The sequence below is a fragment of the Brachyhypopomus gauderio genome, chromosome 12 (genome assembly GCF_052324685.1).
Source record: "Brachyhypopomus gauderio isolate BG-103 chromosome 12, BGAUD_0.2, whole genome shotgun sequence".
In the NCBI taxonomy this organism is placed as follows: domain Eukaryota; kingdom Metazoa; phylum Chordata; class Actinopteri; order Gymnotiformes; family Hypopomidae; genus Brachyhypopomus; species Brachyhypopomus gauderio.
The window spans coordinates 8,719,336-8,743,407 of record NC_135222.1 but is presented as its reverse complement, the minus strand read 5'-3'; the positions used below and the strand labels follow the sequence as shown (position 1 = coordinate 8,743,407).

General features: G+C 42.9%; 3 protein-coding genes and 1 long non-coding RNA gene across 7 annotated transcripts; 1 reads left to right on the top strand and 3 right to left on the bottom strand.

The window, feature by feature from the left end:
• Positions 1-167: 167 nt before the first annotated feature.
• On the bottom strand, positions 168-6,394 carry rlbp1a (retinaldehyde binding protein 1a). 3 transcript variants are annotated; one of them, XM_077024865.1, is made up of 8 exons: positions 4,778-6,394; positions 3,972-4,121; positions 3,574-3,614; positions 3,133-3,261; positions 2,569-2,773; positions 1,806-1,984; positions 1,080-1,514; positions 168-912 (listed from the first exon to the last, which is right to left on the bottom strand). In XM_077024865.1, the coding sequence occupies exons 3-8, from the start codon at positions 3,580-3,582 to the stop codon at positions 766-768; spliced, it is 1,104 nt and encodes a 367-aa protein (XP_076880980.1). In that variant the 5' UTR covers positions 3,583-3,614; positions 3,972-4,121; positions 4,778-6,394; the 3' UTR covers positions 168-765. The 3 variants fall into 3 exon arrangements, with proteins under 3 accessions (XP_076880980.1, XP_076880979.1, XP_076880981.1); XM_077024866.1 differs by lacking the exon at positions 4,778-6,394 and having other exon boundaries at positions 171-912; positions 1,080-1,190; positions 1,356-1,514; positions 3,972-4,304; XM_077024864.1 differs by lacking the exon at positions 4,778-6,394 and having other exon boundaries at positions 3,972-4,308.
• A 143-nt stretch (positions 6,395-6,537) lies between these two features.
• On the bottom strand, positions 6,538-9,559 carry slc39a1 (solute carrier family 39 member 1). The gene is made up of 4 exons (XM_077024867.1): positions 9,031-9,559; positions 8,221-8,351; positions 7,804-8,112; positions 6,538-7,079 (listed from the first exon to the last, which is right to left on the bottom strand). The coding sequence occupies exons 1-4, from the start codon at positions 9,143-9,145 to the stop codon at positions 6,726-6,728; spliced, it is 909 nt and encodes a 302-aa protein (XP_076880982.1). The 5' UTR covers positions 9,146-9,559; the 3' UTR covers positions 6,538-6,725.
• Positions 9,560-11,699: 2,140 nt separating this feature from the next.
• LOC143528927 (stereocilin) lies at positions 11,700-23,908 on the top strand. Its single transcript, XM_077024863.1, has 31 exons — positions 11,700-12,078; positions 12,377-12,562; positions 13,024-13,159; positions 13,278-14,411; positions 14,828-14,852; positions 14,940-15,435; positions 15,557-16,429; positions 16,546-16,608; positions 17,001-17,126; positions 17,272-17,438; positions 17,534-17,720; positions 17,802-17,917; positions 17,989-18,121; positions 18,303-18,485; positions 18,569-18,607; positions 18,684-18,860; positions 19,015-19,164; positions 19,502-19,560; positions 19,720-19,843; positions 20,199-20,281; positions 20,385-20,520; positions 20,753-20,949; positions 21,117-21,207; positions 21,313-21,472; positions 21,589-21,758; positions 21,930-22,085; positions 22,511-22,653; positions 22,740-22,888; positions 23,049-23,146; positions 23,277-23,424; positions 23,783-23,908. Exons 3-31 carry the CDS (start codon positions 13,081-13,083, stop codon positions 23,869-23,871), a joined length of 5,751 nt encoding a protein of 1,916 aa, XP_076880978.1. The 5' UTR covers positions 11,700-12,078; positions 12,377-12,562; positions 13,024-13,080; the 3' UTR covers positions 23,872-23,908.
• On the bottom strand, positions 16,459-19,189 carry LOC143528929 (uncharacterized). Of its 2 annotated transcripts, none has more exons than XR_013134553.1 (4): positions 19,051-19,189; positions 18,740-18,869; positions 18,326-18,477; positions 16,459-17,873 (listed from the first exon to the last, which is right to left on the bottom strand). It is a non-coding gene; the product is annotated as an uncharacterized LOC143528929 (long non-coding RNA). The 2 variants fall into 2 exon arrangements; XR_013134552.1 differs by having other exon boundaries at positions 16,459-17,742.
• Positions 23,909-24,072: the final 164 nt, after the last annotated feature.

Below are 24,072 nucleotides of genomic sequence, written 5' to 3'. Positions count from 1 at the left end.
TGATTTAAATATTTATGTTGTTGCAGCTGACTGACCAACCTTTTGTGTAATAAGTGAAAGGCTTTTAAGTAGTTGCAAGTCATATATACGATTATACTGTGGTAACCCCAATAACTGGCTTTAGCTTTCAAATGACTAAACAAATGAGTAACAATTTATGCTATTAAACTCAGTAGCACACTAGGCAATGAAAACAACTGATTCATTAGAATGAAATTGGTTAGAAAAGTAACAATTCCTTAAAAAGAATTTAGCAGTATAAAACGATACAGTACAACACAACTTTAGACAGGTTTTAAAGGTCTTATTCATTGGATGATACAAGCTCAGTGTATATCTACTGCTCAAAGTGACAGGTGGTAAGAAAGTACTTCGCATTTTTCTGGGGAAATCCAGTGCAATGTGAATTATTAATATATATAGTATTATTAATTAATTAATAGTATTAAAGTGTTATTAAAGGGCAGTCATGGCCTGGTGGTTAGGGAACTGGTCTTCTGACCGGAGGGTCATGGGTTCGATTCCCAGACCTGAGGCCATGACTGAGGTGCCTCTGAGCAAGGCCCTTAACCCTCAGTTGCTCACTTGTATAAAAATTAGATAAAAATGTAAGTCGCTCTGGATAAGGGCGTCTGCCAAATGCCATAAAATGTAAAAATTAATTCTGCTACTGTATGTTTAGCCCACAAATTTTCCTTATTTGTTACAACATAATTGTTCTAGTGCTATTCTGCATTCTTCATATATCATAAAAATATCTGCCATTTAAAGCGATGTGTCTTCAGAGCCGAGCAGCTTGGTCGCCGTTGCCTTGCCGTCACAGTCTGGACCCTTCCCGTTGAAGTCTGGAGGAAGGATTTCAACATCAAAGGTCCTGAAGAAGTCATCCAGCTCATCACCGTGGATAAAAACCTATGGGTGAAATTGAAAAAGGGCTAAAATGCACTCTCACTTTTACACTCGGCCTACTAGATATACAGGTACAAGCAGGAGTAAAATGCCTCACTGTTTCGCACATTCTGTATGTTTCCTTCCCCATTTTCCCATAATTCCCCTTTATGTTGCTTGGCTCCACTCACCCTTTCCAGCAGTTTGCTTTTCATAAAGGGTTTGACCACATTGTAGGTGGTCGTGAAGTACCAGGGCTGGTGAATCACGTGCACAGCCTTGAAACGTGCAGGAAAGGAGTCCTGTGCACAGCGAAACACCATACAGTCAACCCTTTCTGTCAACAGACCTTGGCATGTCGGTTCAGAAGCGTGAAGTAAGTCGTGTGCCACACACCACCAGCGTGTTTTGTGGTGCGATGTAACACGAACGTGTCCACCTGAACGTGAGAGCGGCCTGTTTCCCACCTGCAGCATGTCCACCATCTTCTTGAGCTCCGTGTGTTTGATGCCAGAGGCGTGGTGCATCGTGAAGCCCTTGAAGTTCTCAACCAGGACAAAGCCATTTATCTGAGTCTCCTCGTTTTCCAGAAGTTTCTCCAGGATGAAGCAGTACGCACGTAACGTCTGTCATGTTTGATAGGCAGGCCATGGAACGGGTTGCATGGTATAGTCTGGATTCTAGAGTTTTCACTTACTAAGAGACTAAAAACATATCTGTATAATTAACCTAACTATTTTTTCTTTTGTCAGCAGCACAAAAAATACTATTTAAAGGCTTGACCATGATTGAGAAAAAATATGAAAAATGTAGGCTACATATATGTACAGTATATGTGCCACAGTATTTAAACCAGCATTCTAACAGTAATTGAAACTATTCTTTGAGTGGTCAGTTACAGTGATTCGTTTACATACTTCATCAAAAGTGACCTCCTCCATGTCCCAGTTGTCAATATTGAAGAGCAGAATCACACGCCCATACTTATCACGGGTGGAGAGGACTCGTGGGTAACCAGCCTCGATCGTGCTGCAAACTGCTTCTTGGCTGAAATCTTCAAACAACTCGGGATAGTCTTGTCTGAATCGAACATAGCCTGGTGCACAACAACAATACCTGCTTGGTATGAACCATTCTTGTAGATGCTTTTGAAAAGAAAAAAACAGACTTTCCATGGTTAGTGAAAAAAAACCAGGCAGGTAAAATGACCTCACAGACTGGCTTGAAGTCATGGTTTAGCGCATCGTGTACCAGTTACACCTCTAGAGCAAGTGCACATTCACGTGGTATTTTCACTTGCACAAGTGGCAGTGAATTGTGACTGGCATGCATGTGTGCACATGGAGGTCCACAGATCTCAGTGTGCAGTGTGTGTGAAAAGCTCTGTGAATCAAAGCATACCCTGCCTGTCTGGTCCTAACTGTCCCACAGGCTTTTGTGGAAAAAAAAACGAACCCTATTTGCACACAAAGGGACTCTGTGCAAGCTTTCTGGAAAGCCCCAATTAAGCCAAAGTATTTCTTCCTGCCCATGCGATGAACAGGAATGAGGGCAGTAGAACACAAAAGAGAGGCCTCAAAAGCAGCAGGTTACTGCTAGGAAGGCCCTTACATATCAAAAACATTCTTTGCTAATGGCGATAATATATAGAAAGCGAGGAATGGGAAATAATCCCTGTACCCTTCATAAGTTCGTGCGCCCTTTTCACGTCAAACTTTCGGGCACGGATGAACCGCAGGAGAACGGAGTCTGGCTCGTTGCCGAATTTCTCCTGAACACTCTTGGCTAACGCGTCTCCTTCACCGGCCTTTTTGGTCATCAGGCATCGGAGATCCTTCACGGCAGACACCTTCCTCTCCTCGGTCTCATTTAACTCTTCCTTTGCCTGTGAGCGAAGAAGATGCAGCTGGATGAGGAAGGGGAAACGGTGCTCTGGACACAGTGTGCCACCAGGAATGTAAGCACTTCAGCTCCTGTTGAAAAGCTTCCGTTTCATTTAATAGGATTATGTTGGAATTATGTTATTGCAGCACTGGCTTCTCCTGTGTTCCTCATAAATCACATCATCATTGAGAGTCGATGAACCTTCCCCAAGGCAATGCCTGGAGTACAACAAATGCCTATCGAACACTTAATATTTGCATGTAATAGGTTGAAAAGGTGATTAAAAATGTCTTGGGGTAGAGGGGGGTCTTAGGAATCGTCAACTTGAAAGACATCTTGCATTAAGAGGCCACGGATTACCTTCTGCAGTGTGTGATCGGGCAGACTGATACAAGGCCCAAAGACCGGCCCGTGGTCCTTTACAGTCAGGTGCTGAAGCTTGGACCGCAGTAGCTGCTCCTCTTCCGACATCATGCGAAAGGTTCCGGTCTGATCGAACAACGAGTTGCAAACTGTTAGGCAATCATTGTGCAAAGCAGTCACAGATGCAGGTTAAAAGAAAATGAATCCTATATCAGGTAGCTCCTGGAGACTGAGGTCTACACAACCTCTTCCCTTCTACCAACTTGCTGAATCACTGGCGACTAGTTTCTCAAGTGTTTCACAGTGACCTCACAGATCTCAAAGAATTAGCCATGCAACAGTAAAAGATGAGGTTATCCTAAAGCTACCCTCAACAGCAGATTTAGCTATAGAATCAATAATTGCTCAAAACAGGATTGCAAAGGTGAAACAACTTACAGAAGCCATGACTGGGAGATTGTTTCACAGCTACACAAGCACTGAAAACAGAGGCAACTGAATTAAATTACACTGAACGTAAACATTTATTTGCTCATTTATGATGTTGCATGATTTTGCAGCACCAGATTACTTGAGGCAAATTATTAGCAATGGTTTTACATATTTAGTTGTTATTTGTTTATAATCATTTCTTATTAATCTTAAAAAGTGTAGCACAAAGCCTTCTAATTCCAAAAGGTTCCCAAAATATAGCAAGAATTTCGAAAACTTGGATATAAATATCCCAGAATACTCAGCATAATAAAGACAAACCCATTCACTGCATTATTATCAATAAATGACTCCTCACTCAAAATAAAATATATTATGGTACTACCCAGGATACAGTGTCTTACCTTAGCCAGATGACAGAGTGCTGTTCTAGTTGCACTGAGGAAAAAGACACAGAGGACTGGGAGACAACATGGCACTCAGTGTAGAGGGTCTTTGGTAAGGGGTGGCAGTTGAGCGGAATCATGCAAGATGTCAATCACCAAGTCTCTGACCTGTCACAGTGTGGGAAAGCATTGTCCAATTAGCATATTTACTCACAAGGGGTGGGCCAAGCCGGAACTGCAATAAAATATAATTTGGCTGAAAGAGACAGTGAGAGGTGGATGCCAATAGGGACCTGAATGCAGTAGAAGGCTCATGTTTACTGATGGATTTAGATATTCATTATCACTTGTAGTCAGATTAGAAAACAATCACTTTTATAAAGTTTATAGTATCTACATGTTCAAAATAGATACCTAGTTTCTAGTTTCCCATTACAGCCCATTCTCCCTGTGGACCCAGTTACTTAAGCCTGAAGTAGCGTAAGAACTATTTATCCTCAAGTGTATAGAGTAAAAGTGCTGATCTAGGATCAGCTCAGGCAGTGTCATTGTGATATGAAAACACTCGTAATCTTTTTTGAGGAATCGTCAATGCGTTTCACACAGTGTGATTATTTAATGCAGTAGATCTCTTCCCCATAATGCACCACCACATGCTTTGTTGTTGCTGTGATTCAGCCAATGATCTGTCATGAGGAAAATACTAAAATGCAGGCCTTTTAAAAAATAGAATCTGAGATCTGTAATAATAAAGCAAAACAATAAATGCTTTTTGAATTCCAAACCAAAAATCCTTGTTTTGCACTTTGACCTTGTCTGCTCACCTTAATCTACACTGACCTTCCGTCCATTGTAATCAACCTTCTCTGCTGGATTTAGTAGCTGAGATGAGACCACCAGTAAACCGTTTGAGCTGTTTGGCTTAGGATAACAAATCGTCTGCCAATTCTGAGCAGGATCACAGAGAAGAGAGAAGGATTTTCCTCTTTGTAAGCCCACTCTAACCACTGATGCTTGCCAACACTAACTCACTCCTTTGATGTCCTTTACAACTCTCAATTTTTAATAATATGGTTTTAAAATAGTAACATCTTATTCATGTCCATATTATTTGTTGTAGAAATGTATGCACATTAAACCAATTCATAATACATTAAAAATAAATGAGAAAATTCAGATAAAAATTAATATCCATTTTAATCATCATTCACATAACGTCTGCTTTAAGCACTTCTGACACATCGTCAAAGCAGAGTTCAGTGAATGGCTGAGGTAACTCCAGGACTCTGACCACCCCAAGAATGCAGTTCTCTGTGAGGTTAAACATGTGAGCAAAAACCCAATAACAAGTCCTGAATGAGCCTAGTGCTGCCCCGAAGAACTCGGGACAGGGGGAAAACCTGCTCATAGCTCCACCCCCTTGTGCACCTGGCTTCGACTTTAATTGCTTTTAATGTTAGCGCCCGCGCATTTGTTGCACTTTCGAAAAGATATAGCACAGAGTACAGGAAAACCTAAATGTCCCCAAAGCATTTCTGCTTTTTGAGGCATTTAGTTCTTCTGGTTTGAGAAACTAGACATACAAATCAAATAAGCAGCAAATCAGGTTACAATTATCAGCATAAGTCAGGAGAGTCATGAGATGAATGAAGGGGGAAAAAAAATATGACACCCTCGAGATTTAAGGCAAACACACCCACCTACTGGCAGAATAAGTAACCACCACACACTGATTTTTCTGTGTGGTTCTAACACACTTAACTTCCTCATCTGTATATGAAATACAGAACAAATTCCCTTACCTATTTGATGATTGTGTAAGCTAAAAAAACCCAACAATTCTCAACAAATCACCTCTAATTTGTGTCTTGATTAAAATCATCTTGAATATATGGCATTGCTTTTGCAAAGCAATATGTTAACAGAAGGCACCACACAGATGTAGCAAGGTCACTAGCATTAGGATGTTAACAGGGCCTGCACAATATAAAGTTTTTTCTTTAAACATGCCATAACTCTAAGACAAATACTTGATCAGTAGAATTAACAACTCAGTGCACTAACAGTACCTCACAGGTTTATCTGTTACAATACCTTCCTCCAATAAATAAATGGCATTTTTTTGGAGGGAACAAAACTAACAAAAAAATGACATATTACATTCAACATGAGTGTTTAGTAGGACAGTACCTATGAAATAAAATTAAAACAACACTAAACGTCATGAATTTAAAGACTTCTAAGACAAACATAAGCACAAATATGCTTGCCTTATAAGACAAACAAAATTAAACATCATGCAGGTCAGGCACAATTGTCAAAAAAAAAAATGCATGAATGTCCGTCATCTGTTGCAAATGTAAGATAATTACATTTACATTTTTGGCATTTAGCAGACGCTCTTATCCAGAGTGACTTACAGCTGAATTAAAATGACAATTAAAATGATACTTTTGATAAAAAAAAAAAAAAAAAAACATTTAATTCATTTACTCTTTAAAAACACTGTATTGCACTGCTTTGTGGCACTTTAAATCAAGTCCATAAAAAAGGACAAAAACTCCAAATCACATTTTGTTAAAAAAAAAAAAAAAAAAAAATTTAAATGCTTGTATTTGAAGACACCTTATTCCGTCAGAAAAAAGGTTCATGGGTTTTGAAGAGTTTATCACCTTCCATGAAAGCAAGTGGAATGTTTTGAAATAACCTCCTCACGTTTCCGTTAAAGACGTGTGGACCAGCTGCTCAGCTGCTCGAGAGGCAGCGTGACCATCAGCCCAGGAAACACAGTGCGGCCATAACCGAGAATCCCAGCAGGACGAAGAGGACTTTGAGGAGCTGTCGCTCAGGTGAGTTGAGCTCATGAGGGAGGATCTCCAGGAAGGTGATGTAGATGAAGGTGCCGGCTGCCAGACCCTCCAGAACCGCCTGAATGAGCGCGCCCGCCTGCAGCTCCGCCTCACTCACGGCGATGCCCACGGCGATGCCGATCGGCGACATGGTGGCAAAGACGGCGACGTAGATGGCGAGCCAGGCGGGCCGCACGGCGCTCTGCACCAGCTTCACAGACAGGCTGAACACAATGATGCTCTTGTGGACCAGGATGGCAATGCAGATCTCTAAGACCTTGAGGAACAAACAAGAGGAACCATGTTAAAAGTGTCCTGCGAATGCATCCTTGATCTTGAACAGTGGCCTGTTCCTGTTGGATTTTACAGTATTGTAGGAGGCAAATAAAACAGACACTTTACAAGGCTACCATTGACAATGAGCACGGATGAATGTCAAAGTAAAATACTCAATAAAGAGCATGGCGCAAATGCAGAAAATGTTCTGCAGACTTGGAAAATGAAGACTCACCCAGGCCCGTGTAACTCTAAACGGGAAGCATTTTAGAGAGCCGGCGAGCACTTTCACTCTTTCACTGACAAACTCGGTTAGGTAATAGTGAACCTGTTGCTATGGGCGCGGAGAACATGAGTGCACTAATGCCACTGTGTCAGCTGTTGTTCGGGGCGGCGGGGATCAAGTTTTATCAGTGGTATTATCTCTGCTTTACCAGATCTGATTCAACTTCTTGGCAATCACATTTTATATTATTTATTACTTTTTATTATTTTGTTACCTCATGATTATTACCATTTGTTGCCATTATAATTATTTTGTGTCCTTTTGCCAGGAGTGCCAACGCAATTTGTAATTTCGTTGTATTGCTGTCACAGCTGTAGCTCTATCCATCCATTTATCAAGCCCTCCAGAAGGGCAAAGTCAGACCTTTAGAAATGACTGTGTCAGGACCGTAATTTCACACACATGGTGGTGAAGACTTCCAGTACAGTGCTCTTTTTACCTTGGTTTCTGTAGCTTGCAAGCCGATGGCTAGGCCCTCGAACACCGAGTGCAGAGAAAGAGACAGGAAGAGCATGAAGGAGCGGAAGGAGGAGTGTGCCTGCAGGTCCACGTGCACGTGGTGGCCACTGCTCTCCATGCTGTTGATGGACTGAGATCCATGGGCGTGGCCATGGGCGTGGCCATCGGGGATGAGCAGAGGGGCACTCTCCTCACCGTGGTGGTGACTGCAGCTCAGAACCAGTCTCTCGATGATCAGGACGGCAAAGAAGCCACACGCCATGATGAACTCCGCCAGAGGGAAGTCGATCTGTTGAGATAATCAATATAGCATCGATGGCTTGGAGAAATTCTGTAGGTGAGCCGCTGTGGGCAGGAACGGGAGGAACACATGATTCTGCACCCAAAGCAAACTCACATCTAACTGCCTTAAGTTCAGTTCCCCATTTATGTCAGACAGGTAATCTGGGATTACGTCCAAGAGACAGGCGGCCAGAAACACGCCTCCAGCAAAACAGCTGATGAAACTCAGGACTATCCGATGGGTTTCTAGGGAAGAATCAAAGCAAAATAAACAGAGGGTAGTCTCAGTTAGCTGTATACATGCCACACATGCTTATTGGGTGATCATGGCCATGCCATCTCAAACTGCTACTACAATTCCCTTTTTTGAAGAAAACAGCCATGAATAGAGGTTTCAGTTCCATTAATAACACTGAACTGGCTGCATGATTTGGTGCAGCAAGGAAACTTTTGAATCAGCTGATCTAGTCTACAGTTATGCAGGCCTGTGTCCTCAAAGAGCTGCCCTGTGAGGATTTCATCTAAAACTTGAGATTAAGAACAGGCCTTCAAGATAAAAGGAATCATTCAAGAACAAATAAATATTTCAACATCTTCTAGTTTCAGTTTAGAGAACAACCCCCATTATTGATATATTTTAAGATAATAGATTGTAGGCAGTGTCTACAACCTGCATACAATCCACTTTTTTCTGATGAAGGCTTGTAGCTTTTAGTCTAGTTAACACATGAACAAGCAAAGTTCACTGATACTTATGACAGCTAGCTGTTTGTATATATTCAGTTGAATCAAAGTAAAAGAATTGATACGGCCGAATAGTCTCACGTTTTGTGAGGGCATGGTGAAGATCAGTTGGTGAAGATGCCGTTGCTTAACTATAACCATGCAGTGTCTGGGTTTTCAGAACCGATGAGAGTTCTCTTACCTGTTCCACTGCTTTCTCGAAACCACTTCATTCGTGCAGGGATGAGCCCAAAAAACAAAGTAAGAAATAACAAGCCCACAAGCGCGACCAATTTAACCTTTATAAGATACTCCATCTCGACGTTTTAGCTAAAAATTAATATTTGTAAACAAAGGTGGGAGATGAAAATCCCCTTCAACCGATTCAATTTAAATCGGTTATTTAAAAAAAATCCACCAATCATCTAGCAACGATACATCTTGCAAGTGACAGTGTTTGTCATCTTTGTGAAGACCGCCTTAAAGAAATTCGCAAGGTTATTTCTTAAAGCTTTTGGAAGGCGTTTCTAGCCGTAAACATATTTAAATCGTTTTGCCTCGTTTTCGCTCCGCCTTTTGACGTAGGCTGTACGAGTTGGACTTCCTGCTTCCACAATATTTAATCAGGAACTATTTGTGCACCTATACAGTTTACGTGTGTTTATTTCTATTACTGAAACAGGAGAGGTTTTGGGTTCGCAAAAAGATCTGAGAAACATATACACTGGAGATAACATAGTTCATGAGTGGATCTAGTGGTTTGAAATGGCACATGACAGTCTTGTGACTATACAGTGTTCACGTGAAAGCTTCGTGAAGTGAGCGACAGTTGCGGGTGTCAAGTAACTTGTCCTTCAATATAAAAGCCAGCACATGAGCGCTGGAAATGGTTGTATAAAACAAACAAACAAACAAATAAATACATTATATTTTAAAAATGATTTTTTATATATATATAAATCATGGCAGTCATGGCCTGGTGGTAGGGAACTGGACTTGTGACCGGAGGGTCATGGGTTCGATTCCCAGACCTGAGGCCATGACTGAGGTGCCCTTGAGCAAGGCACCTAACCCCAACTGCTCCCCGGGCGCCGGGCTAGGGCTGCCCACCGCTCTGGGCACGTGTGATCCACAGCCCCCTAGTAATCACTAGTGTGTGTGTGTGTGTGTGTGTGTGTGTGTGTGTGTGTGTGTGTGTGTATGTGTGTGTGTGTGTGTGTGTGAGTGTGTGTGTGAAAGCGGAAGACAAATTTCGATTGGGGTGTAAAAATCACAATTGACAAAAATATGGCACATTTACACACACACACACACACACACACACACACACACACACACACACACACACACACACACAAACACACACACACACACATATATATATATATATATATATATATATATATATATATATATATATATAAATTTCAAAAGAATATTTATTTATTTTAATAATTTAGGCCATAATTCACCTGCAATTATCATAGCATCAAAGTTCACAATATTCTTTTTGTATGTTAAAATGTTAAAATGTTCTTTATCACATTTTATTTTATTTTAAGTCCCAATGCCTGCAAGTGCATGCATTCAGTAGGCTACACCTGTGGACGTCAAGTTTGAAGTTACTTATTATCAAAACGTTAATAATAAACATGACTATACTGCTTCACCTCTTCAAAAACTGGAATTATCACATATTTTGAAATGTTAACCTGAATTGTTTAAATCCAGTAAGCTACAGAGTGGTATCTCATTACTAAAGCGATCAGTGAGGTTGTGCTATGCATTATAAATATTCTACTTGGACACAAGCCAAGATGTGATCAGCTGACATGGTTGCCTAGTCTAGGATGTCTGGCTAGGAAAGACCCTGTGACCCCATGCAGGTGACATCACTGATTACAGTATGTGTTAAGGTGTATCACAAGATGTAATATTTCTCAGGGTCGGAGGTTTGAGTTGAAGCAGCCAACCAATTGTTAACAAAAACAAAACAACAACCAACATCAGTGTGTAACGCCAAAGTGACGAAAGCAGGAAATTGATTGGTTTCAGATAAAGATGTTTCAGACACAGTGGATGTAAATTAAAAAAAATGCTGAGACCAGCTTTCTCTTAATGATGTAATTGTAGTTATGCTCTAGGCTAATGCAATTACATACATAATTTTTCCCAAGTTACAAACATCATCCACACTATTAAATACTTATCTTGGTCCTGCACCCACCAGCCACTTGAGTGTCCATATCTTCTAGGTGCATTTTATAGGTAGACCTTGCGTGTCATGCAGTTGAGTGTCAGCCACTGGTGTCATTGGTCAGTCTTTGATCACAGAAACATCGATGATACAACTATTTGCGTGGTGAACACAAACCATGACATGGCAGTGGCATGGGAGGATTTGCACTAAAATGAGCATACAATACAAAACAGCAATACTGTGGACCTTTGTACACGACATGTCACTGCTGGGTTGAGAGTGATCCAAAAAATACAAACATATCAATTCACCAGCACCCCCACGGCCAAGAGTTGATCCCTGATGAAGACACAGAGCATGGATGAGACAAACTATGCATGGCAGCAGATGAGGTATAGAGTTGCTCACTGTGCACCCTTGTGTTTCCAATAGCAAGTGTAGCGAGTTCACGCTTTTGGGGCTATTTACCTTTTAAGGTAGGAATTGTAATAATTTTCATTAGATTTTTTTTTTTGCCAATGCCAGTGTGTAATCTCATCGGGTATACGTTTTGGAAAACACAACGTTTAAGAGGTGATTTTTTTTCATTCCATTTTAAGCCTTATTGTTAGCGAAGTTATGCGAAGGCAGGGAGAGTAAAGTTTCTCATTTAATATTCCTGCTGCCAACCGAGCCCCACGCCGCGCAGCGAGAGCAGCTCCCCGAAGCATCAATAATAGAAGAGGAAGTTATTGTTCCGCTGCGGGCGACACCGCCACAGAATCGAAGGTTTGTGGGGACGCAGCGCTGGTCCTTTCACTTGTTCGGCTCAGGTTTCCGGAGACGCAGACGGAGCTCCGACATGGGCGCGATGATGATAAACTCTAGTGAAGGGCCTGATTGTCTGATGCTGGGGACTTGGAGAGGCGCTTTCTGTCGCTGACAGCTGTCGGGAGACCCACTGGCACTCTTGTGCGTGAAGAAGTACATTCAAGGACATTGTCCAAAACTTATAAGTTATAGGTCCCATGAATTGACGTTACGTCTGATGAACTGAGAAAAGATGACAAGGTAGCCTAATCGTATCAGTTTAGCCGCACTTTGAGCAGTTTGCTAACCCAACCTTATTTCAATAAACTGCATAATAGCATTGTTAATGTAAAAGAATATAATTTGTAAAAGGCATCGCCCTAGCTGAGCCCTTTCCAAAACAGACAAAATGTGCAACGCCAAGAGATATTTTAAAAACAATATTGAATAATGAGAATCATAATTTTATAATACTTTTAATCGCAAACACTGTAGGAAATCTATTTATTTATTTTCCCAAAGTGTTGGAGTTAATCATCATAATGTCATTCTGTTATAGAACTCCTCGGAGATCCTCGGTATTGCTCATATTTCACCCGCGAGCCCTTATCCGTGCCCTCCAGAAAACAGCCAGTTGGCGTGTACTGAAATGATGGCGCTGAAACCCGAAGCTCTTCTGCATCCAATTGAATCTCAAAGACCAGGAGGGGGAAGAGTTAGAAAAAGTGCCACTCGCTGACAGAAGGTGTGTGTGTGTGTGTGTGAGAGAGAGAGAGAGAGAGAGACAGAGAGTGAGAGGGAGCAGCCCATTTAAGTTTTTTCATTTAGAAGCACATTTTCATACTTTCATGAGAATTCTTTTGGATTAAGTGCATTTCCACTGCATGTAAGTACTGCAAAAGGCTTTACGTTTTAAAAAACTGATTTTCTTTCAATAAAGGATTCAGTCCATTTTAATATAGTTTGTTTGGTTAGTATTTTTAGTTGAACAAAAATATCTTTTTGATGTTACATATATATAGATTTACATTCGATAATGTGTAACACCTGTTGTACGTGAGAACTTTGAAAACTGCAGACAAAGGTATAGCTGTCTGCTCCCTCTCTGTGAAAGTGTAGTCAAGTGACAGTAGGTTTTTAACATTTTATGTCCACTCCGCACTCAGACATTTTACTCCCAAGAGTCTCACGCAGCTTCTGTCACAGGTGATCTCTCTAAGGGACCGCGATGTGACTTCACACATACTGACCCAGGGCTAAGGCATGGCTCTCAGAATGGGAACATTTGAAATTTTGATGTGCTTGATCATCCTCCTGGGTAAAGTGGCAGCGATTTCTGGAGGTGAGGGCAATATTGTGTGCTTGTGTGAAATATGTGTGATTGCATACTGTCACAGTAATGGTTTTAAACTTGATCAGTCTTCAATGTGTAGATTTTGTGTATAAATATTGCATTCTAGGAAGCAAGAGAGAGGAACAAAGAGACATCATTTTGAAAGAACTGGTTGAAATATGGCAGAAAGGTGCAGACTGGCACCCACGCAGAGACCGATTGCCTCCAGAGAGAAGCCAGGATAATCAAATCCATTCGGTCCTGAGGAGTATTGTTGGAGGCCTTAAATCTCTTGGACTTTTGCCTAAGCAGGGCATTGGCCTCCCGCCTTTTAACAAACCCCTTGATCAGAACAGACTCTCAGGATTTCTCTACAACATTTCCATGTACCTCCAGGAGATGAGTGCTGAGCTGGATGATCGCCAGGAGCCATTTAGCGATGAGCAATTTTGGGAGAATTTGTTGTATTCTTTCTTTCAGTCTGACGGTGGAGCGCCATTTGGACAGTGGGAAGGGAGGGTTCCTCCCAGGCCAAGCATCAAGATTCAGGACCTCTTCCTCTCTCTGAGAGGCAGTCCACACTGGGACGGACTACTTGGTCTGGTGCAGAGTGTCCTGACCTTTATAGAGAGGCAGCCGCAGAGACCCATCCTTACGTTTGTGTCCCAGAACTGGAAGACCATCAGTGCCTTACTTGACACTGCCCTGCAAGCTCTTGTCAGTGGGACCTATGGCCAAGCCATTGCAGGTCTCCAGGGATTTATCTGTGTCCTGAAAGGGCGAAACGATTGCACTTTCAACCTGAGCTGGCTGCAGCAGCTCCTTACATTTTTAGAGACGAGGAACTGGAAACCCGTGGTGAGCGTGCACCCCGTAAGTGTCACGAGTGACCACAGGGACGGCTCTGCCTCCACGGGACGCTTGAAGCCATTCAGCATTCCCCCTGAGCTCCTGCATGAGGAGAACCTGCACTCGAGTAATCTGTCCCAGGATGTGGGGAGTCTTAGCTCCATGCAAACCATGCTCCTGCAGGCCCTGTCGAGGTCCAATGCTGGAGAGAAGGCAGTGCAGTTTGCTGAGCGCAACCCTGCCCTCCTCCAGGGCCTTGATGGCCTCAGACACGGACTCCTGCACAGAGTGGGCAGCACCGTGTACGGTAACCTGAAGAGGAAGGTCTCGCGGATGACCACGGCACTGCTGGATGATCTGGAGAGCATGGTGGGGGAGCCAGTGTCCAGTCACCCGGGAAGATGCTCCGTGGGCAAGTTTACTCCTACGTTTCCAGTTGAATAATTTTTTTGTATCTAACCAGTGAGATAAATATAACTCGCCTTCAAAACAATATATTTTATAGAACATTTGGTTGTACGTTACTTTAAAAGTTAGCATGTTCAGTATTGACACATGCTGCTGAGCACCTGAAATCACAAAGGTCATATTGGGTAGATCTTTGTCACTCTAAATCCTATGGTCTGGATAATCCACCCACCCTTTTGTTGATGCCAGTAACTATATACCCTTGGCATTATGTGCCCAGCTATGCGATTACACTCGGCTCGATTGTATAAAGATCCCTTTCTGTTTCCTCCAATTCATAGTCAGCCCTCTGCAATTATCAGTGATTTGTATCAATATGCAGCTGACTCATTAATGTTTCCACTTTCTTTGTTTCTGTAGGTGACCTGAGACAATTGATTTTGTGGTAATATTTTTGTTGTATTGTTGTTATTTTTAATTAGCATAATTTGAATATATCTGTATACATTTTCTAATGAACTTTGTCACACAGGGGCATTCGACATAATCTAACATGGAATGCTCAAGCTATGGGATTCACCTCACAAGGTTTACCAAGTAGGCCATCTTTCATGTTCTGTGGGTCTTCGGAGGAAGAAAACAACAATACAAGACGTGAGCCCTCACCTAAAAGATCTAGACTTCTCCGTCCTTGGCCAGCAGACCATAGTCTAACAGACACAGACCTTTCAGTCTCAGCAGAAATCTTGGAGGCTGCGTGCAATGCCTCTATACCTGGACTCACCGGAGTTTCGAACTTCACTGTCTTTCTCTACTGTACACTTTTCGACGGGAATGAGGCCACATTGGACCCCGAGGCTGGCCACGTCGTGCCTGACCTGCATGCTAGCTGCTCTAATGCAGCGTGGTATCTCTCTGCTGCGGAGGAGGACTTTCTGTGGGTGCATGTGTGCAGTGAATTCTTTGCACAAGAGTTCAATAGTACAGTTTGTGCCAACTCCTCCTTCTGGCTCCAGAGAGCCCATCAGGTATTACAGGAGATTGTCTAGACTGTCAAATTATGTTTGTTTGAAAAGAAAGCATCTTTCTTTACAAATGTTTGTTTTTGTTTGTCTGCTAAGTGTATTAAAACTGTTTTTTTTTCGTCAGGCTGCTATGACCAAGGATTACTATTTCCCCAACCAGTCAAGCATTGATGACCTTTGCCTTCAGCTTTCCATGGATGTTTCTGGAAGTTCTACAAGTGATGCATCTGAGGACTGCTTAGCATTGCTTAGTACTGGCTCTCTGAGTGCCCACGACTTCAGGAGGTGTTTTCTGCCCAACAATTCTGTGTTGATTTCCGCCTTGTGTGGCAATTCATCCTCATCTTTGCCCCGCAATGGCTGGGCAGCAGACTACTGCTCTAAAGTCCTGCCCACAGACTCCCAAACCTCCAAAGACAGGCTCTGCAACTTCTCAACATGGACAGTGGAACATTTAGCTAACCCGAGCATCCTTGGGCTCTGTGGTGACACAGCAGGCCTGAGGGATTATATCTGCAAGAACATGACTCACTACCTCATGCTGGTTCGTGTGCAGCCCTCGCTGTCAGGATACTGTAGCGGCGCGGAACAGAGACAGTGTGTCCTCCAGCAGCTGTTCGACATGTTACCCGCCCCATATGACTTTGACACATCGCAGCTCTGCAGGAACCCTATACCTATCCTGCAGGAGGCTTTGTACAAGCTCAGCCTGTGCGAGCGCGTCGCAGACGAACGCATGGGCTGGCTGGCCACCGTAAGCTACGTGCTCCGCTTGCTGGACTTTGTGGTGGGGCTGTCTGCTGAACCGGAGGACAGAGGGCAGGAGGTGCGCCAGGGCCTCGGCCAAGCCATCCTTCTGTCCAGTCTCCTGGACAACGCCTCCTTCTGGGCGACTCTGAGGCCGGGCGCGTCTGACAGCATGCTCCAGACGGTTAGCGTCTTCCTCAAACGAGAGCGAAATCCTGCTCTCAAGGAGGATCTCCTAGGGTGTTTTAGCGTAAGGGCATTCTGATCTATATAATTACTGTAGTTTATTTTTCTCCTTGTCTTCCTTGAAGGTCTCCATGTGGTGGTATATTCATATTCATACTTTTTTTCTCCCTTCAACAACAGCCCGTCCTGTGGGATCTCATTCAGAAGGAAGATAACTCCACTGCACTGAGATTTCTAATGCAGGTAGAGCTAACTGTTCATAAGGGAGTCAGAAATGACATGGGAATAGCAACAGATTATTACATTTACTAGATATGTATAGCAGTTTCATACTCTAGTGCAAAATTTAAGTAGCCACTACATGTTCACTTAACCACTTAAATATTTTGAACTGAGACTTTAATGTGCAGTAAATATTTGTTTTCTTAAACCATGTCTGCAATAGACCGATTGGTTTGTAGGATTAAAGGCTTTAAAAATGTCATTGCACACCAGACCCTTCTTGACGTTTCAAAACATTCATCCTTCACTTGAGAATCACCTGAGAATCAACTACTGTTTTGTTAGAAGACATGCAGAGAGTGCTGTCTTTGTGCCAATTCACAATCATACGTTACGTTTGATATCTTGTCTAGGAATATATGCGGATGCCGGGTGAGAGGATACGCACTCTTGTGCTGTCTGCAGAAAAGGACGCAGTGCAAAGGTTCCTGTCCCACATCCATCAGACCTGGGACCAGATACAAGAGGAGATGATACAGGTGCTCGGCCAGCTGGCAGAATGATGCATTTACACATGATTCCTGGTGATGTTGCCATGTTCATGCTTTCATTCCCATGAAAATGTCTCTTCCTGCCGTTGCACTATGCGTTGCTGTTCTTTGTCCTCTTTGTGGTGATCCAAAGACTTCACCAAAAGAACAGGAGGCTATGGAGACTATGACTGCGGCATTCATCCACAAATTCCCACGTGTCACGCCAGAATTATTTGTTGACCTCTCGCAGTTCATACCATACATGGCTGTGTCTGACATAATGGGCCTCCCAGCATCTCTGATGACCAATGACAGTGTGTGAGTGGAGAGGCAGTATGGAGACATCCTGATATTCTGTAGATATCTACTTGACAGACGACTTCATGTATTTGACGTTCTCCGCACTGTTTCAGGTTGATCGCTATTCGTGATCACAGCTCTGAGATGAAGTCTTTTCAGAAGCGAGCTTTTGCAAAACGCCTCTTACAGTCAAATGTGGTAGGAGATGTTCCTTCCTGGCCACCATACTTCCTCACCTCCATTCTGCCTCTGCTCCCACATCTCCCTGTCAGCCATTTCCAGCAGCTGACATCCCATCAGGTCAGTTCCACACACCTGTATACTGTATACACAACATTGTCCAATAAAAACTGATTAACATTTGAAAGGTGTATCCCACAGCTCAGCCCCCTGGTGGACTTGTTGGCAAATAGCAGCTTGGATGCCACAAGAGGGCGCCATGTGCTTCGTACTCTGTTCAGCAAAAGGAAGAATCTTACAAGTGATGTAATAATGAGGTAATTCATGTCTCCAAACTGCAGTGTTTGACAGGCATATGACAGTTGGATAACATATTACTCTGTTACAGGCTAGGTATCCTAATGTGTTACCTGAATTCAGAGGAGTTACACCGCTTCCTAACTACAACACCCGTCTCACCTGCCCTGTGGCTGCAGCTTGCAAAATGTGTTTCCGAAGGCCATGTGAGCAGCAATGGCAGGGTGAGGGTTTATATATATATATATATATATATATATATATATATATATATATATATATATATATATATATATATATATATATATATATATATATCCTGTATATTTGTTAAGTATTTTGTTGCAGCTGTTGACTGTTGTTACTTTAGCAAGAGTTGTCATGCACAGCTTCGCTTGTTTGCAGATTTCTCATTGGCTGGGCGTTACCTTTACATCTCTGAATGCCAGCAACATCCCTTCACCGTTACTGGCCTCTCTGCATGGAGTGTTACCCCAGCTGGGTGTCTCGTTCCTGCTGTCGCTGTCCTCAGCAGAGCTGTTGGAACTCTACACTCTGCCTGGTACACCCACGGTTCCACCTGCACAGGTATGCGCAGGTAAGGAACAGGTAAGCAAACAAACTCAAAGTAGTTCATTTCATTTAACCATTCCCTCCTCTTTCCATCGCAGGCCTTCCAAATTTTGGACAAAATATCCCAAGAAGCAAATGTAAGTTGTGTCATAGGATCCATGCAAAGTGTATTCAGTCAGATCGCCTTGTATTTATTTGGCTTTTCTTGTTTAGATCAGTGCCAACACACTGTGCCGGCTCAGGCCTTTGTTTCCGGGTTTGGCTCCTACCTTCCTTAGAACCATGACTGTTCCTGAATCAGTGGAAAGCCTTGACTGTGATTGCTGGAGCTCTCTGCTGACTGATCTGCAGCCTGCCCATCGGGCAATGGTGCATAGCGCTCTGGAACAGGTGTCAGATCTAAACACAAACACCATGGACAATTCTTACCTGTTCTTCTAAGTCCTTATTTGATTCCATATCACATTGCTCATGTAATTGACCTTTGATTGTTTAATATAGGAGCCCACATGTAGGTTAACTTATGTGTGCTTTTGGTCTGAAGGCTCTGGTGCATTTATCCGCAAACATCACCCTGTACCTTCAGTGCCTTTTACCAGTCATTCCTTTGAAAACACTGGCCACAGAACTCGACGGACACAGAATTAGGCATAACCTCTCTCTGTACAGGAACATGCGATGGACACCTCAGCAGGTAACAAACAATTGGTTTGCTGTGCCTTTTCCCCGATTTGTTGTAAATAATTATTCTACAAACCTGAACTCTTATTGGTCGAGCTGGGCCATACAAAGCTGACGTCACACTTTTTTTTTCATTGGCTCATTGGTTATGCTTCGGATGAGCTTTTCAGTAAATTAATACGACGTGCCTCTCAGCTGCCATCAAACAAATTGGTCTCACTGTAGTACAATAGCTTCCACATGGGGATATGAATTAGTAATGGCGGCATTAAAGTGATTCTATCTTAGCCAAAGTTGTATCGCATTCGGTCTTGACTGCTGTCCAACTGCTCGAGTTTTTCATTCAACAGGCTCAACTACTGTTCAGTATGATTCAGCAGTCTGGAAACATTACAAGAGACGCAGTGGTGTAAGTGACATCACTCGTACCTCATAAAAAGCCTGTGGTCTGGTTAACCATTAATGCTATGAAGTACATTTTGCCTATTCAGTGAATTCTTCTATGCATATGCCCCAGTATCAGAACACAAACGGTTATTTTAGGTCTTATCACGATGCATTCTTTCAGACATTTGGGTCGCATTGCAAGCGGTATGAGTTGCATTACGTTGCGACTTTGGGCCAACGAGTCGGGGTTTTCTGAACTGCTGCAGTTTATCGCCGAGCTTCCAGGAGGACTGACGCCAGCATTGGTGAGAACGTACAAGATGCATGTCAGACATTCTCAACCCTTAGATCCACTTGCCCCTGCTGTTTTTCTAATTGCTATGCCAAGACAAACTCTGCTGCATAGCCAAAGTACTGTTTGTAACAAATGACACTGCTGAAAGTTCACATTCAAGTTTGCCAGTAAATAACAAACAAATAGTCCATTATGTTTTGTGTCTTACTGTAGAGTTCTTCATTAGCTACTTGTCAGCCATACGGTAGCCTGTTTAAACAGTTTTTTAAATCTAAATAAGTATTCTATATACAAATAACCTGATTCAATATGTTAAATGCTTTGAAAAATAAACAAACAGGATCTAACCAATTTTGTTTCAACAGAGGAAATGTACAGTGGAGGAGATTAGGGCAATACCGAATGTGGATCTCAATAGCTTCGGTCCTTCGGTCACTGCGGGATTACCGTAAGCCTAAGCTCTGCTGTCCCTCTCAGCCAGATCCGTCGTCACGCCCTCGTCCTCCTCCTCCTCCTCCTCCTCGCCCTTACTGTCATGTGTTGTTTTACAGAGTGACGATGATCGAACGTCTGTCCAACACCTCACTCATGGCCATCCTGAATCACATTCGACGCCACTTTATTGATTTCCTGTGGCTTCCACGACACAAGCAGATGGCCTTGGCCGAGAAAGCTATTGATGTTCTTGTAAGAGTAATGGGCCGAAATGAGGAAATTGGGCAGAGTTTCAAAAGTTTATATGTAATTGGTGAAAGTATTGAAATATTCATTAAAATTCATGAACAGGTTTTTCAATATCTATTTCACTCAAAAGCATACTGTTTAATGCATGAATGTACCTGAGAGAAAGAATTGATATTGTTCACTAAGGCTTAATTAAATTGATTCTATACACTTCTATCATTTGCAACTCCATTAGGGTATTTCTGAGGACCATCTCTCTGGAGCTTCCATGGACATGCTGGGTCCCCTCTTGCTTTTCCTGGACGACGAGACACTGGCACGGGTGGACAGGGAGGCCCTGAAGTTGCGACTGGAAGATGTGAGACAGTATTGTGTGCCATCCGACTCCTTTAGAGAAGTGGCTGCCCTGCTTACAGACAAGAGAATGTTGGGGTAGGTCTCTATCTTTCACTGTCAAACACAATACAGTATTGATTACGCTAGCCTAGGGTGAAACATGCTAGCAGCAAATTCAAAATGACTGGCTAGAGAGTAGCGTGTTGTCGGCATGGATGCATTATTTGTCTTGGCTGTGATGTAATTACTCTTTCCCGCCATAGAGACACAAAGCAATGGACGATAGGAGACGTGGAGCACATAGGACGGCTGGTGTTTGCCTTGTCTCCCCAGCAGATACGATCTCTGCCTCTGGTAAGAAGAGGAGAAGAAAAAAAAATCACTTGACAGCCAAGGTTTATCACCAAAGTTAAAGTGGTCTGTGTTCTCACACTGCGTTGAAGGGCATGTTTCTATTAGGATGATTTAGGCAAAGACACGGTCGAGCAGGTTCTGCAGAGTCAGTTGCAGTGGAAAAATACCGCGCTTGGTAAAGCGTGTACTGACCTGAAAGGACTTAAAGACAAGATCTACAGCTTCGTTCACAAGATCATCAAGGGGCGGAGGTGGACGAGACGAGGTGAGGCATGTTTATGGCCTCAGCCTATGCCGTCTGTTACGGGTTATGGCACTTAATAGGACAATAATTTGTGTGACCTTTACGTGCCAGTGACTCACCCTGCTTGCGTTCGCCAGTGCCGACCCCGAGCTGCGCGGACGTCAGAGGGACCTTCCCCTCAGCCTGGCACTGGTACCAGCTGGGACGCATGAAGAAAAAGGAGCTAGAGGAATGCACAGAGTTCTTTGGTCAGGATAGCACGCTCGATTCGGAGCAGCGTGGGGCGCTGTGGGAGGAACTCAGGCCGGTGGGTCCGCTAAAACCCCTCAGATGAAATGCAGATGAAACCTGGCCAAAACGTTGGACCTTTCCCACTGACAATCCTTTTTTGACAAAAGTCTAAAGTCTTTTTATCTGTGCTTTTACAACTGGGCTGAATACTCCTGATCAGTAGTTGGGGTGGGGATTTCTCTTGCAGATTTATAAGCCCGTGAAGACACTCAGGCCAGAACAGCTTCTTGAGCTGGGCTGCATCGTGACTGAGATGGGCGAGAGGGAGCTGCAGGCTGCCAACATGTCGAACTTGGCTGTGGTGGCTCATCTTGGAAGCTTTAATGAGTGGAAATCAAAGAAAGTGAGTTTTACACTGTAGCCCCATGCTCTCGGTTTTCCTGTCAAAGATCATGTAGATAAACCTTCCCACTGTAGCGTTATTTTTAGAATGGCCTTGAGAAGCTTTTTTGAAATAAGCAAGACCAGATCTACGGATGTATCTTTGCCTTGCAAAGATTTATATTTGTGATCACTTATTTGTAGTGAGAAACAAGAAAAATTACCTTTGCTTTCAATGCTTACGTTTTGATTAAGAAAACGACTCCAATTAAAAAAGAACTGAATAACAAACTTCATTTGAATACAAAAATATATTTGCTGCTTTGATTTTAGGACATGCCTGTGTAGCTGTATTTGGTGCCTTCTTTGGCATTATGGGTAGATGTATTCAAAACTCCTTGTCTTAAAAGGCCTATTTAAATCAGCAATTGGCACTGTGTTTACCAGATGAGAGCAGCTCTACAAGGAGTCATGCGACATTGGAAACAGAAGCCAGAAGACCTTGGAGTGGTAGAACTGGTTTCTCTTGGCCACCTGCTTTGTGGCTTCAACACTGCAGAAATCTCCCGCCTACACCCTACCCATCTTAGGTCAGGGGAAGATCCCGAACCAGAGGAATTTGGTGACTGGATCTCCCAAGTCTGTCACGTAATCCTACGGGCTTTGTGTGTTTTAGTGTGGCAGCTTCGTTCCTGAGGGAGATGGTACTGCCATGCTCCGAGGAGCAGGCTAAGGCTTTGACAGGCAGACTTGCCAACCCTCTGGGCTTTGGCCCAGTTAGCACCTGGGGCACTGAGGTCTTCACTGAGATTGGGACTCTGGCAGGTAAAAGATCATTTTTATCACATCACCATGGCCATATTGTGGACACCAGAACAAACTCCTTCAAATGAAGGTAATAAGAAAGTAGTGATTCGTTATAGGTTTACTTGAGGGTTCATTTCACCTAATGCAAATGTAATGATGACAAGTCCTCTGTCCTCAGCTGGACTGGAGGACATGGTGGTGTCTTCTCTTGTAAGGGAACAAATTGAAGGACTGACTCCATCAGCCATAGCACTGATACCCCCAAGAAAGATGGCTGTAAGAGTTTTACATGTTCTGAATACCAGCCTGAGCTATACCAGTGAATTATTATGTAGGGAACTACTGCATGCATTTGCAATCCGAAACTGAATGAGTCCATTTCACACAGTCTATGTTCTTTTTAAAGGTGGTGTTCAGTGCAACTCAGCTGTCCTGGCTTAACCCTGAGCAGGCAAGTGCCGTCACAGAGGAGCAATGGGAAGAGCTGAGCAGTGAGCAGAAGCAGGCGCTGAGCATGGCACAATACGAAGGCGACCTGATGCTCGGACACAGAGGTCAGTCACAGTTCCTATGAATTTCACCCAGGAATTGCACCGAGCCATTTTAAAGGAGCACTCCACCTCAAAGTACCAGGACATGTGTATGAAAAGGAACAGTCAGTATTATGGTAAATGGCTGACTGCTAACTGTCAGTCAGTAATCAGTCTGTAGCCTATGGATCTCTGCATTTTTACTAGTGATTTTAATTGTTTTAAAAGTTGATCCTTCAAACAAAAACTGCTTTTGAAAAAGCAAAACACCAACCTTATTTTCTGCATTTTTTGTTGTACTTTTAGCACTTTGAGGTTCAGAAAATTAGTATTAATAACTGTACTAGTGCATTTCTAACCAATAATGTATTTGTGTTCACAGGGAGAAACGAAGCCCCTTCGGTATGGTTTGCTGACAGCTTCAGACCATGGCCATTGTTTTTACTATATACTCTCTTGCCTTTATTATAAACACCAAAAGTCTAACTCTTTCATATTTACTTGCTGTACTTTAATAAATTCTTACATTTTTTTCATTAAAAATCAATATGGAAAAACTGAAGCATTTTTCATTTGTTCAGATGAGAGAAACTTTGGGAAAGGTGAACAGAAAGGACACTGCAGGGTTTTGAGAGTATAGCAGCCATTTTCTTTTCACCTCTTTTACCAAGT

What these genes read in the sequence shown, in the direction of transcription:
- rlbp1a (XM_077024865.1), bottom strand. An exon ending in GGCGCACGAACTTATGAAGG is followed by an intron (nt 1,985 to 2,568) that starts GTACAGGGATTA and finishes GTTGTGCACCAG; the next exon opens with GCTATGTTCGATTCAGACAA. An exon ending in AGGAGGTCACTTTTGATGAA is followed by an intron (nt 1,515 to 1,805) that starts GTATGTAAACGA and finishes CAAACATGACAG; the next exon opens with ACGTTACGTGCGTACTGCTT.
- slc39a1 (XM_077024867.1), bottom strand. Translation starts at nt 9,145, where the DNA reads ATGGAGTATCTTATAAAGGTTAAATTGGTCGCGCTTGTGGGCTTGTTA. An exon ending in TCGAGAAAGCAGTGGAACAG is followed by an intron (nt 8,352 to 9,030) that starts GTAAGAGAACTC and finishes ATTCTTCCCTAG; the next exon opens with AAACCCATCGGATAGTCCTG. An exon ending in TGAACTTAAGGCAGTTAGAT is followed by an intron (nt 8,113 to 8,220) that starts GTGAGTTTGCTT and finishes TTATCTCAACAG; the next exon opens with ATCGACTTCCCTCTGGCGGA.
- LOC143528927 (XM_077024863.1), top strand. Translation starts at nt 13,081, where the DNA reads ATGGCTCTCAGAATGGGAACATTTGAAATTTTGATGTGCTTGATCATC. An exon ending in GGCTCCAGAGAGCCCATCAG is followed by an intron (nt 15,436 to 15,556) that starts GTATTACAGGAG and finishes TTTTTTCGTCAG; the next exon opens with GCTGCTATGACCAAGGATTA. An exon ending in ACAGACAAGAGAATGTTGGG is followed by an intron (nt 20,950 to 21,116) that starts GTAGGTCTCTAT and finishes TTCCCGCCATAG; the next exon opens with AGACACAAAGCAATGGACGA.